The sequence below is a fragment of the Gopherus evgoodei genome, chromosome 8 (assembly GCF_007399415.2).
Source record: "Gopherus evgoodei ecotype Sinaloan lineage chromosome 8, rGopEvg1_v1.p, whole genome shotgun sequence".
NCBI lineage: Eukaryota > Metazoa > Chordata > Testudines > Testudinidae > Gopherus > Gopherus evgoodei.
Window position 1 is genome coordinate 109,353,204 of NC_044329.1, and position 19,154 is coordinate 109,372,357.

Genomic DNA, 19,154 nt, shown 5'->3' on the forward strand with positions numbered 1-19,154 from the left:
ATATCCCATAATCCTTTGCTGCAATTCCCGCTCTGCTTTGTAGGAGGCATCGGGAACTGGCCATCATGAGTTGCCCGGGTGGGTTGAGAACATGTTGACCAGCCTGCTTCAGCAGGAGAAAGGCAACAGGGCACGAGAGAGCTGGTTCATGTCTCTCCAGCAATAACTGTTAACAATCCCTGTTGTAAAACTGCAGCTGCTGCTCTCCACCTCTGGAGGAAGCCAGGCATCAAATGCTTCCTCTGTGTAGTAGGGTCATTGCAACACTCTCTCTTCAAAGGCTGCTGCTGGCAAATGACCCGCACTAGCAGGGGGAGCTTCCCCCAGATACCCAGGAGCTTTTCACTGCAGTTAATATCTGCCTTCCAGAGTGTGGCCTAGTAGCTAGAGCAGAGCTCTGGGTATCAGGACTACTTGGTTTTATCACCAAGTCACTGCTCCGCTCTGTGCCTCAGTTTCCCCATCCAGGGATGCTCGTGCAGTGCAGAGGGTTCTCCTCACCTGTCTCTCTGCCTCCTCTCCCTCCCTCACAGGGCCGGCTTTGTGATATTCTACGATTTCCTGCTGGGCTTGGACCCTACCTTCTCCCAGGTTTGCCTGGTGGCTGGGCTTTACCGTAATGGGCAGAAGATGGGCAAGCCAACCCCTCTCCCTGTCGCTTACTGCCAAATGGGCCAGTCCCCACTGTATGTAGTAGATGGGCAGAGAGGCAACAGTGCAATCCTATCAGCTAAACAGCCAGTCCCAAGGTGAGCTGCATTGGCAAACTCCTGCTGCCTTCTTCCTGAATGTATGGAATGAATTAACCCTCTTCTTCCTGCCCTGCTACACTGGGTGTCTCTTTAACTGGTGGTTGGGAACATGGCTGAGGAACACTTTCCCTCCATGGACAGCATTGCAAAATCAGCTGGGTGTCATCTGCTTTCCCTTCCCTTGAGGCATCTGGTGTTGGTCCCTGTTGGAAAAAGCACCCCAGACTGGGTGGGGCCGTGGTTTGATCTGCAACAACAGATCCTGTGTTCTTTTGTGCAGCGTTGCTATAGCAAGGGTGCCCGAGCTTCGTCCCACTGATGGTTGGCTAGGTTAGCGTTCCTAGGCAGAGCTGCTAGAATGCCTTTGCTGACCTGAGGGGTGGGGTGGGGGGTGGATTTCAGTCCCTATTTGAGAGCCCCAGCCAGGTGTGAAGTGAACTGATTAGTGCTGTTTGGGATGTTGTGAACACGCGAGAGGCTATCGATTACTGTTACCCAGAAACCATTCCCCTTGCATGGTAAATGTGTGTGATGCTTTAATAACCAGCCCCAGTCCCTGCCCTGGAGAGCTTATGCTCTGAACCAGGCAATGCACAGAGAGCAGCTCGGGGATGGGAGGCTGTGAAGCGGCTGCGATGAGGAGGGAAGATCTTCCTGCTTCTGTGACACCTCTGTCCATAACGGCTTCCCTCATCCCTGCCTTCCAGAGTCCGGCCCTCAACCTCCATCGCTCTGGTGATGGAGCTGCAGGCCTCTGGGGGCTTCGATGCCTACGGGCAGGAGATCCAGCGCCTGGCTTCCCGAGGATGGGCCAAAATCCACCTTTTTGACCAGCTCCACCAGCTGATCAGCGGGCGATGGAAGATCCCAGTCCGGTTGCTTCCGGTGCAGCCGGGCCTCACAACGGAACAGCTGAATGGGACCCCTCAGGTGTGTAGGGCCTTCCTGAGATCCAGGACACCTGCCCTTTCCCCTCTCTGGTCGTTCCCTCCTCATTCTGGGCCGAGGCTCTCACGCTGTTGCCTTTGAGGTCAGTTAGTTGTTCGCTTAAAGCTTCAGCAAAATCTCTGCAGCCCTTACTGGGCTCGGCAAGTGTGGAAAAAACAAGCAGTAGCCCTGTTTTTAAGACTGGGCTACAGCAAAAAATGGTGGAGGTCTGAAATGCAGAACAACCTGGCTACTCCAGGCCTTGCGTTGTCCAAAGCCACGTGATGATATCTCTCCAGTCCCAGACCCGCCCTCCAGAAACCTGACCTCTGGCTCCTCCCGCAGGCTGGCAAGACAGAGCTTTACCTTCGGGTGGTGAATGCGAGAGACGCCGACATGCAGTCGATGGCTGAGATCGACCCTGGCAAAGCCACCATGTACCAGTACCCTCCCACGGTGAGCAGGAGCCCTCGTGTGTTTGATGCCAGCACTGGCCTGGACAGCACCCTGCTTAGCCTAGAGCAGGAAGCTAACACACACCCAGGAGGGCTCGTCTCCTCAGGCTGGGATCCTTGAAGTGTAAGAAGTGCTCTGGTCACAGGGTTTGTTGCCAGCCTGCAATGGCACATCTTCCTCCTGGATTTCGTTCCCCAGCTCTGCCCACGCGCTGCCCATTTCTGAGAGGCGCTCGGCTAGCAGCACGGACTCCACCCTGTGTACGTGTGCCTCAAGGGCTCGCTCCCAGGCAGGTGTCGCAGGGTAGATTCTGTGCAAAGCCTCCTGCTATTTGAGGTACAGCGAGGTGCTCTGTCTCCCTTCAGGGTCTGTCTGCTCCGCTCCTGCTTTCAGATCCAGGGCTCAGAGATTCAACCCTGTCTGCCCAGTGACTCCTCTGACAGCATCATGTCCCCCAGGAAGCTTTGTCCTCCCCCCGTCCATGTGGCATCGCCAATAGACAGTTATTTCTGCAGCAGGAGTGGCCCCTCCATCCTGGCTGCTGTCTGTAATTAATGTGCTTTCTTCTCTTGATTACAGGTGTCCAGTCGCACAGCGGCCCCTGCAGGCAGCCTTCCAACCCAACGCCCTTTCCACCCTGCCCCCACCAGCCTGTACCTTTCTGCTCCTTTTTACGCTGGCTTTGTTGACCCACCTCCTATTCAGGCTCAGCCCGTCCAGCACAAAACTAGTCAAAGGTGAGAAAGGGGCTATTCCAGCCCTGCCCCCCATTCCAGGAGTGGCCCTCCAGGAATGGGATTTCCCTTCCCCTAACCCTGAGTCAGGAAATGATCAAAATATAGTATTAAAAGGGGATGGAAAGACGCATAAACACAGCCCAGGAGTCGTGTGTGTGTGTAAATGTGCATATGTGGGTTTGTATAATTAATACATGGCACTACGGGGTGGTGAAAGGGTTTTATCAGTGCTCCTTTGGGGTGGCTGCATTACTCGTAGGTGACAAGCTCATCTGTGAGTTATGGGACCAATCCAAACAAATTCTAGTAATAGAAATGAGTATTTGTATTACGATCTGGTCCACAGGCCCCAGGCAATCCGAGCCCTGTTGTGCCAGGTTCTGTACAGATGTATCCAAAGAGAGTTCCCTGGCCAAAGAGCTTATAATCCAAATAGACAGACGGACAAAGGGAAGGAGGTACTGGCCCACGTCACGCTACTCTGTGTTCTGTGCATGCTTCACATGTTGCAGAAAAACTGTTTTAGGAATTGTAATGGGACGACTTCTTGTACCCCTCTACTTAAAAAGTCAGGCACCGCAGAGGATACGTCTACCCAGCCTAAAAGACCCCCTGGTAGCAAGAGCCCAGGTCAGCTGACTTGGGCTTGCGTTATGAGGCTAAAAATAGCAGTGCAGATGTTTGGGCTGGGGCTGGAGCCCGGGCTCTGAAACCCAGGTAGGAGGAAGGATCTTGGGGTCCAGTCTGAGCCCAAATGTCTACACTGCTATTTTTAGCCCTGCGGCATGAGCTCGGGTCAGTTGACCTGATCTCTGAGTGCCTTTGCTGTGTAGACGTGCCCTTCGTTACCACAACTCTCTGTGCGCAGGGCTCGATGAGAGCGCATATTGAAAGTTAGTAAATCTCAAACACCCCTAGAACAGTTCTCCTAGATATAAAAGCCAGGGGTTTAAAGCAGGATACCTCAGGCCCTTCCAGGGCTTGCAGCTACTGCTGAGTCTCTCAGAGGGGAAACCTGCCTTTCCCAGCAGAAGCAAGCCCCCATTTCCAGACTGCCTGGCCCCAGATATCTGACATTAAAGCCGTGGCTTTGTTTGTCTGCAGAAGGTGTCCCGGGGGTGGAGCTAAATGTTGCCCTGCCTGGGCCTCAGGCAGCAGGAATTTTTGAGTGGAAGGAGAGAGGTGTTTCTACATTTGAGGCAGGAGAAGGAAACACCTCTCTGGTGGGTTGGTTTTGTAAATGTGAGCGGAAGTGCTGGGGAGGGAGCAGAGTGCAGGTGAAGGGGGCGAAAGGGCAGGAATGTTAGAAACATTTCAGCCAGCATTTCAGGGAGAACTACTTTTCATATCCTTCCGCCTGTAACATTGAGAATCTTTGTACCACGAGTCTGTCTGTATTTGCAGGGTAATTAGTGTAATTTTTTAGGATTCCCAGCTCCCATTGACATCAATGAGAGTTTTGCCTTTGAATGCAGTGGCAGCAGGTTCTGGGCCTTTGACTGCGTGTTCCGTGAATGGTTTGAATATGTCCCTTTTGGGGTCACACTGAGTTTTTGTTTTTAAAGGACCAATTTTTTTTCTGTAAAGGCCTTTAAATCCAGGTGCCCAATTTTCCAGCCATTTTCACATGTAAATGATAGAGGCTAAAACCCAGCACTCATGATTGCAGGCAAAACACCCACGACTGGCAACTTTGCTTGAGTACAGACTGTGGGTCAGGCCCAGATTCTGTGCTCCGACAGGATTAACACATGGCAGGATGGGTAGGTTCTGTAATTTGCATTTGCAAATACCTGTCTAGGTTTATTTGGTCCTGTCTCAGCACAGGGGGCTGGACTAGATGTCCTCTCAGGGGCCCTTCCAGCCCTGCATTTCTGTGGTTCTATGACCGTGCATACTAAGCCGTGCTTGCCAATGCACGACGCCTGGCCTGGGGCAGCTGTGCTTAAAGAAGGAGCCATAGATTCATTACCAGCTTGCAAATGCTGCAGACTGTTTTTTATCCCAAGTTCAGGCTGCTTTTCTGTTCTGAGCAGTAAACAGCAGCAGCAAGATCCTCAGCTGGTGTTAATGATCAATCTGTGTAAGTTCCTGGCTCGCGCAGCCGTGCATTTTCCTTTGGTGGGGTAGAGCCTTTCCCCACCCACGCTTTGGAATATGCTCCCCTCACTTGCTCTGACAGTGCTCGGGTTCATGGGCCTTCCCAGCACATGGTGAAGTCCCCAAGGCTTTCTCCTGGGGACAGCAGAGCTGAAGGTAGGGGCTTGGTATTTTGAGGGTCACTTTGACATTAGGTTAAGATAGACCCTACCCATTGGCTGTGTGCATAGATTTTCCATGTGGGCCTCCAGGCATGTTCTGATGGGCGTGTGAATAACACCAGTAACAAGGTGTCCCGGGTTTTTGGGATCCCAGCCTGGGGAGAGTCCAGCTCCTCTTTCTCACCTTTGGTGGTTTTGGCCCGGGCTGTCACTGCTTAACAAAAGCTGTCTCTGATTCTCCAAGGTCTTTCTCTGTCTGACGCTGACCTGCTAATTTCTCCTCCCTGGGCTCTCTGCTCGGGGTAACCCTGTCCCTGACCCTGATCTCAGTGTCCCCGTACTGCAAGCATCCCTGCCTTTGCTGCGTGCCTTCTCCCAGATCTTCTTTGTAGTTTAGCAGCTAGTGCCCTGTCCTTCCAAGTGCATGTGGGCTGGGTCTCATTAGCTGCCCTGTCCTTCCCACCTACATTGGTGGGGGCAGCCCTTTCCTGGCTCCTGTCCTGTTACCCTTCTGTCCTGCCTGGGATGGACGGGGCTATATAAATAGCCACCACGTGATGATGCCAAAAACGTGCTGGTGCTAATTCAATGAGCCCCGCGTTCTGAAGAGCAGCCTGCGTATCCCTTGTTCCAAGTCTGCCCCATAGCGCTGGCCCTTAGCAGGCCAAGGGGTCAGTACCATCCTGATGGGCCATGCCGTGCCAGCAACACGTCCCTGGCTTTCTCTTTCATGTCCTCACCATCACCTACGAGTTGCTGACTCAGGGAGGGAAGCACAGGACAGCACCAGGTGCACTGACCCCAGCGCATACCCCTGCGGGCCCCGCATATCCTGTACACTGTACTGCAGCCAGCTTGGCCGCTCCCTTCTTCCCATCCCCCTTTCCTCCCCCTCACCCCCACTCTCACTTGTGGGTCCTGGCAGGACCCCAGAAGTTCAGGGATCACAGACCACTCCAAGGCCCTTGCAGGTAAAGACTGTTGGATTGTCTGGTTCTTCCCGTTGGCTGCCTGTCTTTCTCCGGGCTGCGGGTGTCGCAGCAGGAGCTATGGAGCTGGGGACAGTAGCGGGCTGTACTGTAGCATGGTCGGTCTGTGGGGCTGCTGCTGCTCAGAGCTGAGCCCCATGCACAGCCTGCCCCCTGCCCCTGTTGTTCGACAGGTGACACCAGGTGCCCCCCAAATACATCCCTGGAGGGGATAACGAGAAGGCTGGCTGCTGGCCGCCCTTTCCCCTGGTTTGGCAATCACAGGACCCAGGTTGTGCAGCTGCAGGCCATGAGGCCGGTGTGTCTCGCACTGGCCTGTGCCGGTCCCATTTGGGTCAGGGGAGGTGGCCCAGAGCATAAGGGTGGCTACTGAGCTCTCCAGCCCTGAAGTGAGACAGGGAAGGGTGCTGGGGCCTTTCACCACTAGGCCTCTGCTCCATCTGTGCCCTCCAGGCTCTTGGAGGGTCCCGCTGCTGAGCCAACCCTCCCCTTGTGAGGCTGCTGCAGGGCCCAGCATGCAGCAATCAGTAATCAGGCCGAACCCTTCCAGGCATGGTGGAGCAACCCTTTGGGGCGGGAAGTTGACGGAGGCCCAGGAACGCAGGGCGCAGCCCCAGCAGGGAGACCCCAGGAATGATGACGATGCAGGGAAGAGGTTGGGGTTCATCATAGACCGGGTGAAAGGCGCCCCGCTGGGAGACGGGCTCCTCAGGCTGACCGGCTATCACCAGAAAACGGGGCAGGTAGGACTCACCTCTGCATCTGAACATGGTCACTGCCAGGGTGAATGCACCAGCTGCCAGATCCCCAACGCCCTGGAGCAGCTGGTGAAGGACTCCCATCAGGAGCCGACGCTGTTGTGCCTGGGGAATGGTGAGTCTGAATTTATCAACGGCACCCCCCAGTCCCTGGGCCGGGGCTAGAAGGGAAGGTGCTGAAGAGAGGGATTATTTCCACGTCAGGTGGGGCTGTTCAGGGGTACCCCGCACTTTGCTAGCTGTAGGCCTTCCTGAGAGGGGAGAGTGGCCCATTTGCCACCATAGGGCATAGAGGAGACAGCAGTTCCACCCCCACAAGAACCAGAACCTCCAGCCCCATTTCATCCCTGCTTTGGTCCCTCCACCATTCAGATGGGAGCAGATCACTTGCAGGAAGCTATTGCTTAATCGATCCCTGTTGCTGCTCTGCAATTAAAACCTGCCCCGCAGTCTGGAGTATCACTCAGGACTTTACGGCTTCCCCTTGTTAATAGGTTTGTGTGTCTGTCTGTCCGTCTGTCCAGGTGATCAGCACCGGGAACGCCGGGATGACCTGCTACACTACCCCTGTGAGATCCAACATTAAACTCGGCTACTTCATATTCGGGGAGCAGGAGGTAGCTTGACAAAACTTTGGGGTGTCACTTAAGGGCGGGATCCCCAAACTGAGGATTTCACACGGTTGCCCTGAGTCCTTGGCCAGAGAGAGAGAGCAGGGGAGCCCTGTTCCAATCAGTGACACAAGTTAAAATGACACCCCACCCGCGAAGCTGAAGAGCAGCTGGGGAGAGTTCGGTACAGCTCTGTTTGCCTTCCCTGACCGCAGCAGTCAGCCCCAGTGTGTGGGGTGTCTGGGAGCCTGAGATCTATCAAAGCAGCACACAGGCAGCCTGTTCCACCGGACAGCACCCCGATGGGTGTAGCCAGCAAAAGGAAACGTGCACATATTGATTGCTGCCCCAGCCTGCTCACAATACACCCATAATTCCCCAGGCCTAGTACTCACAATGCACCCATTGCCCTGGCCTGCTCAGAGTACACCCACAGTCCCCTAATGCCTAACCCCGCCAGACTACTGGCAACTTTGCCCTATTCTTCCATTGCATATTCCATCATGCCCATAAACCCCAGGGTGCTTGCAATCTTCCCCTCAATGCCCCATAGCACACCACATGATCCCCGACGCAGGGTGCAGAGAGACCTAGCCATGCTCAGTGGACGAACAAAAAATACGACACCTGGTCCCAAGGTCTGGTTCCTGCAGGAGGTTGGGATGTATTTGCAACAGGGGGACAGATGTCTGCTTCCTCTGCCCACAAGCCCATTTCTTCTGGGTGGCACCCCCATGGTGGGCTCTGGCATGTGGAACACCCTTCTCCACAGCTCCCAAGGGCAGCTTTGAGTGGGATGCTAGAACCATGGCATCGGGAGGTTTGGTCGCTGTGCCATGGGGGCCATGACATCGAATTGCCCTCCACTAGGCCCAGCAGGGCACAAGCAGGAAGGTGGCAGGTCCTTCCGTCTGAGGCGTGAGGGCCATGCAGAGCCCACCATACCCCTGGGACGTTTCAGCGAGCAGGGCGGCGGGTGGGGGGGCAGAGCCTTCCCGGGTAGCCTGCAGAAGGGAGCGTTCTGAGAACCATGCAGGGGCTGGCGAGGAAGCTGGCCCAGGAGACGCGCTTCCTCTTTGGGAAGGCTGGAGAGCACCAGCTCCTGGGTGAGGCTTGGGCACAGGGCAGTGTGGTTAAGACACTGACCTGGGGCTCAGGAGCTCTGAGTTCAAATCCTGCCTCTGCCATGGACTCCGTGCATGACCCCAGGCCAGACCCTTAGTCTCTCTGTGTGTCAGGAGCCCTGCTGCACAATGGCAGGAACCGCCCTGCTCTGCCTCACAGGGATGTGTGAGGGGAAGTCCATTAGTGATTCTGGGGCACTCAGACATGGCTGTGTAAGCAGCTATGCTAGACGGGCACAGACTCCTGGCCCGCTCAAGGGAGGTTTCTATAAACGCAGCCCATCTCTCTCTCCCCCAGATGACTTTCCTGGACTTGCTGCCACAGGAGGACATGATCCTGATTGTCCGCTTTTACCACTGGCCCAGTGGAGGGGTGGCCACCACCCCGTGGGACCAGGGGTCAAGCGGGCAGCAGCTGCTGCTGGGAACTGACGCGTGGTTGGCTGCCTGGGCCGTCCTCAGACTGACCAAGCCTGCCGGATCCGGTAAGCCGTTGGTGCATATGGTGTCCCAGCCAGCCTGAGGCTTGGGGGCTCCGTTCCCAGCGAGAAACGGTGACGTTAGTTTCTTTACATCTTGTCCTTACAGATGTGGTGAGAAAAGGGGGCCTAGGAGCAGTGACCTGGAACACGGGGCCCCATGATCTGACCCTATATCATGGCCCTGTGCCTCCTGCCCGTACGCTTTCAGTCCTGGTAAGTCTGTCCCCATCGCTAGGCCAACAGAAGCCGATGTGATGTCCCTGGGATTAACCCCACTGGAGGGTAATAATGGGACAAAAAAGGCAGGCGGCTGAGGGCCCGAGCCTGCTGTCCTAATTCTGGCAAAACTCCCAGTGACTTGCTTGAGTAAGGACTGCATGAGCAGGGCCTCTGTGAACAGTGGCAGTCAACAGGGGATATATAAAGTGATGCTTATGGGACCTCCGTGGCCAATGCACGTTCTGCACCACCATGCTGGTTCCTCCTGTGGGAAAGCGCAGCAGGTGCACGGAGGCTTTCGCCTGGCACAAAAATGTTCCCTCCTTGATTCCATGATTTTTTTTTCTCATTATGTTGTTCTAAGCGCCGTTAATTAACGCATTTCTCCAGTTTTCCATTCCATCCCGTTCAGGGTTGAAATTTGCCAGGAGAACAAAGTTTCTAGGTTGTTCCCTGATTGCTGTTGGGGAGCAAACACTATGGCATGGAAACAAACGTAGGAATGTCTTTTTTGGCTGCAGGCCTCGGCACAGCAGACTTGGCAATGCTGCTCCCAGCTCTTCTGAGGGCATCAGCACAGAGATGTTGCAATGCCTTGAGTTACAGCATCCCCTTTTGGCATTTTGGAGGGTTAGTTAAGCAGGGAGCTGAGAGAACAGGAACAGTGTTGGAAATACGGCCTGGAAGTTTATTTCTTTATGATGTCCTGGATTTCTGTCTCCCACCCTGGTTGACCCTCATAAGATTCCATTATCCCCCATTCATTGGGGGCCTGTTACCATATAACCCGGATATGGGAAAGCTCATGGTCTGACTGGCTGGGCCTGAGCCTGTGCAAACATAGGAAGGTTTGTGCCAGGCTCTGATGGCGAGAGGAGGGGTGTTTTGCCCAGGGATAGTCCCACAGCAGGGGCTCAGGATCTGGCTTGGCGTGTTTGTGGAAGGAGCTAGCAGAAGAGTGGCTGGAGAGCTCCTGTTCACGTCCCAGTCAGGCCTGTGATGAAGGGACATCCTGATCCCCTTGCTCAGCACCAGCACAGACCCCACCTCTCAGGGCACAGCCAGCATCACACCCTGACTGATGTCCCCCCCGCCTTGTCTCCGTGGGTGCGGCATGGTGCCCGTCTCAGCCCGAGGAGCGGCAGCACAAGAGCTTCGAGCCATACGGCAGTGCCAGCGTGAGGCTGCACCTGTTCAGCGACAAGAAGCCGGAGCAGCCTTTCCCCCCCAAGTCACCAGTCCCTCTCAGCCAGCCGCAGGACTGGCCCTGGGTGAGTGCTCCAGTGCCCAGGCCCTGGGGTCTCCAAGCAAAGCAGGAGGGCTGAGTCTCCTGCCCACAGAGGGGTTCAAGGCAGAGCCAGGCCAGGGAGACAGGCAGAGTCTTGCCCTTGGCATGATTGCTGGCATTAGATGTCTCTCTCCTGACCTGGTCTGAGACTCCCACGTTCTGCGTGTGTCACTGCTGCCCCCCTAGTCCACTGAGCGGGGGAGAGACCACTGGAGGCTCAGCACATGGCAGCCAACCAGCAGCCTTCAGCCCACTGGCTTCTGATACGCCTCCGGACTTGGGCTTTCCCTTTTCCCAAGGGCTTGTCTCTGAGTGAGAGGTGCTTTCAGCCCCGATCCAGCAACCCCCCCGCCCCCCGGCACGTAGTGGGAGTAGGCAGACGCACTGGAAATGGAGCATTCACTTCTGAACCGGGCTGGCGTGGGAAACATGCTGCCCTGCTTGGATCTGCATTGGAGCCGGCATCCTCAGCCCTGGGTGGGGCGTCCCTCTGTCCTGACTCTGGGGGTCTCCTCAGTTCAGCCAGGGGAGGAGTGAAGTGGGCTGTGCATCCCCATCTCCCGCGTGGGCCAGCGCAGCCTTCACTACAATGCCCCATGGTGCTGCCCCGTGTCTCACTGTGTGTAGTGCCCACGCACAGGAGATGTGGGGCTTGTTAGGTTCAGCATCCCCACCTGTCCTCACAGAACCACAGACCCAGAAGGGCCGTCTCGTCTAACCCCCTGCCAAGAGGCAGGGTCTTGTAATCGGCAGAGACAGCCCCATCTCATTCCCTGCCCGAAGAACGGGACCCACCCCCACGCCCCAGCTGGTGGCTGAGGGGGGGTCCGCAATAAGATCCGGTGCTGTCTTTGCAGGCGGTGTTCATCCATCACACCAGGGAGACACCCGCCTCGGAGCCCTTCAGCGCCGCAGACGGCTTCGACCTGCACATCGACGGGGCCCGGTTCCTGCCCGATGCCGTCACCGTCACTAAGGTCACGGGCCGAATCTTTGACAGCAGCTACCACCAGTAAGGAGGAGCAATTCACGGGCCGTCATCTCTTCTCTCTCAAAATGTCATCCAGAGCTGTCGGGTCCAGCGGGGTAATGACAAGCCCTGGGCTCTGGATCAGAACCAGGGCCTGGGGAGGTGCAGGCGGGCCAGGAATGGTCATGAAAATGTGTGTACCTTAGTGCACATGCAGATCCACATTTACCTCTGCCTCTCGTACCTTCGTCACTGTGAACTACTGACCTTGCAAATGCTGGGTCATGAGGTGGAGACTTCTGGGGACCCCATGGTGCATGCTACCCCTGCACACAGACACGCTGCTCCCACTCCGCTGGGCAGGTGCAGGGTGACTTGTCTAACCGGTGCAAGATGGATCTCAGTCCCGAATACATAAGGGTTGAAGTGATCCTAGTGCAGCATGTCGAGACCCCCCCGGTCTGAGCTCGGAGAACAGTGGAACGGCCCCAAACTTCTCTCCCGGGAGATATTGATCTTTGGTTTATGTTCTCTCCCTGGCCTTTTCCTTCCAGAATTGGGCCAGACATTTCCACCGGCATTGATTTGAGCAGCAATATCTTCGAGCCACTGTACAGCTATAGCGTGGAGATCCGGAATCCAGCAGTGCCGCCCTCCGCTACGCTCTTGCTAAAGGTCTGTGCTGCGGCCTGACAGATGCAGAGATCCTGCCAGCCGGGGAAATGACAAGCCACTGCTGTGTGGGGTGGGAGCGGGGAGCTGCTCTTCCCCTGCGAGTGGCAAGAGTTTGTGAGGTGTTAGACACAGCTGGGCCAGCACCTTGCACTTTAGTGCAGGTGCAGGGTCTCCCCTGGGGGGCTATGACTTGACACCGAGCTGCCTTTGATTCTTACAGCTCTACTCCCTGGATCGGTTCAGTTCCAAGCTCGTCCTAATTGGCTGGGCAGCTCTCAATCTCTTTGTGGAATCTGGGACGCACAGAGCCCCTGCTTCAGATTCCCAGGGGATCCAGGTGAGCCCCCCCCCCCCATGCTTTGGGGACAGGGCAGTGGGATCTGGTGAGCCCATCTTGTGCTCTGGGGCAGAGCAGGTGGGGGGGTCTGGGAAAGTACCCCATACTCTGTGGCGGGGGAATCCGGGTGATCTCCCCTGTGCTCTGCAGCGGGGGGGATCCGGGCAAGTTCCCCCGTGCTCTGGGGCAGGGCAAGGCGGAGGGAGCTCCTCCGTGCACTGGGGCAGGGTGAGATGGAGGGAGCTCCCCTGTGCTCTGGGGTGGGGCGAGACAGGGGTGGATCCGGGCGAGATCCCCCGTGCTCTGGGGTGGGGCGAGGAACAGGGATCCGGGCAAGCTCCCCTGTGCTGTGGGGTGGGGTGAGGCGTGGGGATCCTGGCGAGCTCCCCTGTACTCTGGGGTGGGGCGAGGCACGGGGATCCTGGCGAGCTCCCCTGTGCTCTGGGGAAGGGCAAGGCGTGTGGGGGGGATCCTGGCGACCTCCCCCCCCCCGTGCTCTGGGGTGGGGTGGGGTGAGGCGAGGCGTGGGGATCCGGGCAAGATGGATTGTTGCTGAAACCAGGAATCCAATGACCTCAGGGGCTTCCCAGGCCAAGGCTGGAGATCAGCTGTAGGCTTGGAATGTGCTTAGGAGGCAGCTCGTCCATGCCCTGCAGGGTCTGTCCAGGAAAGTGTTGGGGGCAGCCATGGGTTCACAGAGCAATTCCTGCCCCTCCGGAGGGGGAAGCTGTGGCTAGCAGTGGAGAGTGGATCGAGTGACCTGTAGCTTTTGCTTTGATTAGGTCTCTCTGAACGAGGGTGCCCACCAGCTTCGCCTGTACCACAGTGGCCCTGCCACAGACCAGCCGTTCTCTGTCGGTGCCCTCACCTCCGCAGGACGGTAACGCCTTGCACCCGGCTCCCAGCCGGCTCACTCCCCTCTTGTGTGTGTCTTGTCTCTGTAACGTCCCGCGCTTTGCTGTGAACTGTGCAGGCTCTACCCCTGTGCTGCTCCTCTCCCCACAGGTACATCCCATGTGCCAGCCTGCTAGTCAGGCTGCTCAAAGCCCCCATGGACTCCAGCCATCAAACCCTGCAGAGAAGCCTGGTTCCCCAGGCGGACTGGGTCAGACTCGGCCTCTTCCAGCCCAGGCCTGACTATTCAGATGGGGTCTATTATTCAGACTCAGTCGTGCCCACTGCCGGAGAGAGGTGCCTCTACAGCGCCATGGGAAACAGGTGAGCTGGTGCCAGGGGCCTGAGAATAATGAGCTTTTCTTCTTTGGGCTTAATTGTGTGGCTGAATTTGCTGCCCCTGAAAGGACAGGGACAGCAGGGGCACTGGCATAGCATTGCTAGGACTGTGTGCCACCAGCTCGAATGCAAGAAGGTGCCCCACCCGCTGCTCTGCTAGTGCCCCTCAATCCTGATCTGCAGCCCCTGCTATCCTGGGCTCCCCCACTCAGCTCCACCAAGACATCTCAGGCCTGACCCGCAGCCTCCCCTCCATTATTTCAGTCCTGAGACACGCTCCCACCAGCTCTCCTGGTCTGTTCTGGACCTGCAGCCAGCCCGCTACAGCTCAGCCGGTGCCTCCGTCCTGACCTACAGTGCCCTCTGCAGTTCCAGTCTAAGCAGACTGTATGTAATCTTTGGTCACCCCCCATGGATGGTTCCAGCCAGGTAGCATCTGTCTCCCGGTGCTTCTCTCTGGGCCTGAGTGAGAGATGCGGGGTGTTGCTTTGAGATGGATGGAGCACTTCTCTCTGCAGCCTTTCCTGACTTTATGCCTCTGTTCAACGTCGTGGCTTTCTGTTCATTTCCCCCCCGTGCTCAGGTCTGCAGTGCTGGTTCGGGAGATTGCCCCTCAGCTTGCAGGAAACAAAGGCCTGGAGTTGAATACAGATGAGGAGATCTCTGCTTGGATCAAAGAGAAATTGACCAGGACGACAGACAGCAGCCCTCAGCCTTTCAACCTTACCTATGTCTCTCGATACCTCCCTACATATGGCATTAAGGTGAACAGCAAATGGGTATAGTGAAATGTACTGGCTAATGCCTGTGTGTGGGCTTGTCCTCTTCTGGGTGAAATAAGAAATACTTGGCTGTGTATCACTGGCCCTATGCTGCTCATGGATAGCAGAGACCTTCCTTTATCATAAAGGCCAGTGTCCTTGAGCAAGAGGGTCTGAGTTCTACCTCTACTGTTGCCGTGAAGTCCAGCTGGCCACAGATTTGGAGCAATAGTATGTACAGTAGAACCTCAGAGTTACAGACACTTTGGGGATGGAGGTTGTTCATAACGCTGAACAAAACGTTCTGGTTGTTTTGGAAGTTTACAGCTGAACATCGACTTAATACAGCTTTGAAACTTTACCATCCAGAAGGAAAATGCTGCTTTTAACCATCTTCATTTAAATGAAACAAGCCCAGAAAGAGTTTCCTTAGCTGGTCAAATCTTTTTTTTAAACTTTCCCTGTATTTTTCAGTAGTTTACTTTTAACTTTTTGGGGGGGGTGGGGGTTGGTCTGTGCTGCTGCCTGATTGTGCACTTCCAGTTCCAAATGAGGGGTGTGGTTGATCGGTCAGTTTGTAGCTCTGGTGTTCCTAACTCTGAGGTTCTACTGTGGCTGTGACTTAAAAATATAGCACCTGAGGCAGCACTAAACGTTTCACAGTTGGATGCCATCCCTCTGCGCTCCCCAGTTACTGCCTGAGTGGAAGGATTTGAGCCTCAGACAAACTGAGGAACTGGCCATGTATTTTCTTTATCCTGCAGCGGAACTACCAGTCCATCCGTAGACATTGCCCCATGGGAGTGCATTGATTTAGTGCTGCTGCTTACGAGCTCACGCTCTCCCATCCCAGTACTGACCTGGTTCTGCTTAGCTTGTGAGAGCTGCCAGAAGTGATCAGCCCTGTCTTTTGGATAAGATCTAAAACCAGCGTGCTGATTGCTTGGGAGAGTTAAAGAGCCCATGGCAATTTTGCAAGATGAGAGGGGTAAATCCCAAAATTCTAACTCCGGTAATTGCATGCTGCCTGCCTGAATCCCCTGCAGGTCCAATTGCAAATCATAGTCCTAAATGATTGTATTGTGTCCTGGTGGACACTGGAATTGGGCTTACAAAGAGAGAGGTTGGGCTGAGCTCAGACCTATCTTGCAGGTGATTCATGGAGTGCGTTTCTCAGTCAGAGAACAGCTGCTGGGCCCCACATAGGTAATGGAATGACCGTACCATTGGCTTGCTTCAATAATCTGATGTTCTCCTGGCACCAGGGGAGAGTGTCCAAGACCACTGTCAGCGCAGAGGGTTTCGTCCCACACACTTGCTGTGTTTGTGTAGGTTCCACATGGGGCTTGGATGGAGCTGGTCCCAGGTGATCCACAGACACACACTGCACGCATCCTGCTTTGGGGCCCTGCCGCTTTCTAGAGAATTTAAGATTTTATTCTCACCACCACCACCCAAAAATCAAAGAAAAGAAAAAGTTTCCACCCTTTGTGGTTGCAAAGGAAAACAGGCCGGGGTTATCTGGCTGAGACGCAGAGACACGGAGTCTGGAAGCAGGAATCAGAGGCACACTGCCCTCACGTCAATGCTAAACTCTGCCAATGACTTAAAAAATGTCAGTCGTTAACTAGTCCACTTCTGGTCACTCTAGCAGAACCAGCCAACTGTTTTGGAATTGACAGTACAATTTGAGAGGTGTTTCCTTTTCCCTTCCCCCAGTCAGACTCCTGGTTTTGTGGGGCAGTTCTGACCACCCATTCGTGGTGTGCAGCTGGTATTAGTCCGTCCATCTACGGTCTCTGGATTACAAATGTCCCTGGCTATTGATCTCTTTGCTCTTGGTTGTTCCAGTTTGCAGTGGATGGTGCCAAGAATCTACCCTGGTCTGGTCTGACAGTGGCTCATTTCTGCTTCAATCCCCCTGGGGCCTTTTATTTTGGGAGATCCTGGCTAAAATACGATCGTCCTGTCTTTGTGGAGGAGCTTGACCTTGACAGCTACCAGCGATGGCCTGTGTGGCTGGATGGATTCAAGGTAATGCTTTCTGCAGGTGCTTCTCTTTACATAGGAACATAAAGGAAGAAAGTAGAGCGGGTTAAGAGAGTTGGTTGTCCTGATACAATGCACCTGATGAGGCTCTAAGCACACCTACAACTCAACGTCTTAAATATACGTTACAACATAGCTCGAGCCAGCGTCAACGTTAAAACCCTGCCTTGCTCGCAGAGAGAACCTGGAGATCCAGGCTTTGAAGGGCAATAGACTCGGGCCCCGTCAGACCAAGAGGCATGGGGTGAACTCCAAAGCAGGGTCAGAGGGTCCTGATTTTTGCAGCTAGGACAAATGGAAGCTCAGCAGTTACATAGTGAGTCAGAACCCAGGCTGCCAGCTGTCAAACCACTGCTCCATTAGATTATACATTGTAGTGTTATGTTTTTAGGAACAGAGCTTCCGCCTCTGCCCATGAAATGGTCTCGAGTTTCATGATTGGTTTCTTGTTTTCCACAGTGAATGTTTTCTTTCCTTCCAGTCCTTTCCTCAGAGGATTTACAATGAGTATCTAACGGTGATTATCCACCTGTACGAAGTCCTAGTGAACCCTGAGCCAGACACCCTGGGCAAAGAGGCAGCCAGCAGGCCTGTGCCAAAAGGAATCATGAGGAAGGAGTGCGAAAGGCTGCACTACGTACTGGGGAGGGAAGCGTGGGCTGTTCTCCAAGTGTTCTCTAATGGCTACTGCAACACTGATGTTTATCAGCTGCCTCTGTACCAGGGAGCTCCGAGCCAGGTACAGACCAGTTCTCATCGGGTGGTCAAATGCAGCTCTCCCAGGTGCCTTCATGCTTTTCTGTAGCACCTTTGGGATGAAAAGTGCTGCACAGAGAGAAGGGTTCATTTCCCCTTCCCTTGCTAGTCAGGTCTCTTAGTACTCAGCATCCTGGTCTCAGGTGCCCTAGTCTGTAAGGATTATGATGTCATCTTTGCTACGGTAGTGACCCAGGACCAGCCAAGAGCGGGACAGTTGGGCATTGTACAAAGCAGCAGTCACTGTCCCAAAAAGCTTACGCTTTAAGGATACATTTACACAGGGTCAAAACCCCACAGCTGGCAGGGTCCCTGCCTCACAGGGCCCCAAAGCTCGAGCACCAGCCTGAGCCCAAACGTCTACACAGCAGTTTTCCAGGCCAGCTGACCGGGGCCCGCTGTGGATTTTTATCCCGTTGTCAACATACTCCCCTTCCCCCTCCCTGTGTTGGCTACTAGGGTAACACACATGCAGAACGAACAGTGTGAGGGCAGCAAAGGGCATGTTAGTGCACAGGGTTTTGGAGTGAGTGGCCGGGGGTTAATTTGGAGGAGATCAGCTAAATGGAAAGAGACGTGATGGGAGAGAGACATTAAGTGAAGGGGACAGGGCAGCTGGGTCACGTGTGGGCGTGACACTGAGGTGAAATGCTTCTGAGGGATGGAGAAACAGCCGATCAGCACAGGGCAGAGAAAGTCCAGTCTCAGGAGTTCTCTGACTGGCAAAAGGTCCCATCTTTGGCTGCTTCTGCAGCTGCTCCTCTCCATTGGACTCATCTTGTGCTGCCACTGGGGAGAATGATGGGGGTGGGGAGGGAGGCGACACATTGCAGTTGCTGTTGTGTGTGCAGACTAGTTCTTCAGCTAAGGGTGAGAATTGCTCGTGTTTCTACAGAACATTGTGATCTCCATCTCCCAAGGGACGTGTGCCAGTGTTACGCAGGGGCTGGTTGACAGGAAAGTGGTGAGTAATCATGCCACGCCACGTGTGCCAGCGTTACGCAGGGGCTGGTGGACAGGAAAGTGGTGAGTAATCATGCCACGCCACGTGTGCCAGCGTTACGCAGGGGCTGGTGGACAGGAAAGTGGTGAGTAATCATGCCACGCCACGTGTGCCAGTGTTACGCAGGAGCTGATGGACAGGAAAGTGGTGAGTAATCATGCCACGCCACGTGTGCCAGCGTTACGCAGGGGCTGGTGGACAGGAAAGTGGTGAGTAATCATGCCATGCCAGTGCACTGTGGTTTTTAACCACTGTGGAATAGTGAGACAAGTCTACATGTTAAGGCTGGGATGAAAAATGACCTGTAAAAATGACTCCTGACCCACCCCACTGCATGGTCAAATTCCCCTTGATGCCAATTGGGTCAGAACTAGGGCCTTAAAGGAGTAAAAATCTTGTTAGCCCTGCAGAGCCAATGGAGTTTCTTTTCTGCTTCAGGCCTCAGCACTGTCTTGTATGTGCCAGCTGCACAATACGGCTGTTCCCCAGAGGACAGGCAGAACAGACCCGTCTGGGCTCAGTTCAAGGCTGAATTTTGTAGTGCAGACAAGTAGAAAACTCATCTCTAGCCCTGCGGCAGGGCGACGACTCACCAGCGCAGCACCTCCTGCTGGTTGTTCTGGGAATTAGCTCTTCCAGCCTCTGGAGTGCCCCTTGCAGGCCGGTGTCTCACCTGCTGCTGGCTCCTGTGTCCCTCCCGGACCCTAGTGCCCTTTACATCAGGGTTCTGCCCCCTAGCAGCAACCCACAGTCTGGGTCTCTCCAC

At 55.0% G+C, this 19,154-nt stretch overlaps 1 protein-coding gene across 7 annotated transcripts in view; it reads left to right on the forward strand.

Annotated features, from left to right (window-relative positions):
* Positions 1–19,154, forward strand: part of CCDC17 (coiled-coil domain containing 17) — a 46,841-nt gene that overhangs the window by 12,962 nt on the left and 14,725 nt on the right. For 6 of the 7 annotated variants that reach the window (XM_030572243.1, XM_030572245.1, XM_030572241.1 and 3 more), the window contains exons 12-29: positions 534–749; positions 1,460–1,682; positions 2,025–2,135; positions 2,715–2,872; positions 6,673–6,865; positions 7,405–7,497; positions 8,914–9,100; positions 9,204–9,310; positions 10,447–10,587; positions 11,462–11,616; positions 12,129–12,249; positions 12,470–12,586; positions 13,369–13,466; positions 13,592–13,804; positions 14,403–14,583; positions 16,432–16,614; positions 17,111–17,368; positions 18,281–18,349. In XM_030572243.1, coding sequence (XP_030428103.1) covers positions 534–749; positions 1,460–1,682; positions 2,025–2,135; positions 2,715–2,872; positions 6,673–6,865; positions 7,405–7,497; positions 8,914–9,100; positions 9,204–9,310; positions 10,447–10,587; positions 11,462–11,616; positions 12,129–12,249; positions 12,470–12,586; positions 13,369–13,466; positions 13,592–13,804; positions 14,403–14,583; positions 16,432–16,614; positions 17,111–17,368; positions 18,281–18,349 — 2,824 coding nt within the window. Of the gene's footprint in view, positions 1–533; positions 750–1,459; positions 1,683–2,024; positions 2,136–2,714; positions 2,873–6,672; positions 6,866–7,404; positions 7,498–8,913; positions 9,101–9,203; positions 9,311–10,446; positions 10,588–11,461; positions 11,617–12,128; positions 12,250–12,469; positions 12,587–13,368; positions 13,467–13,591; positions 13,805–14,402; positions 14,584–16,431; positions 16,615–17,088; positions 17,369–18,280; positions 18,350–19,154 lie in introns of those variants that run through there. The other variant, XM_030572248.1, reaches the window with a different exon arrangement.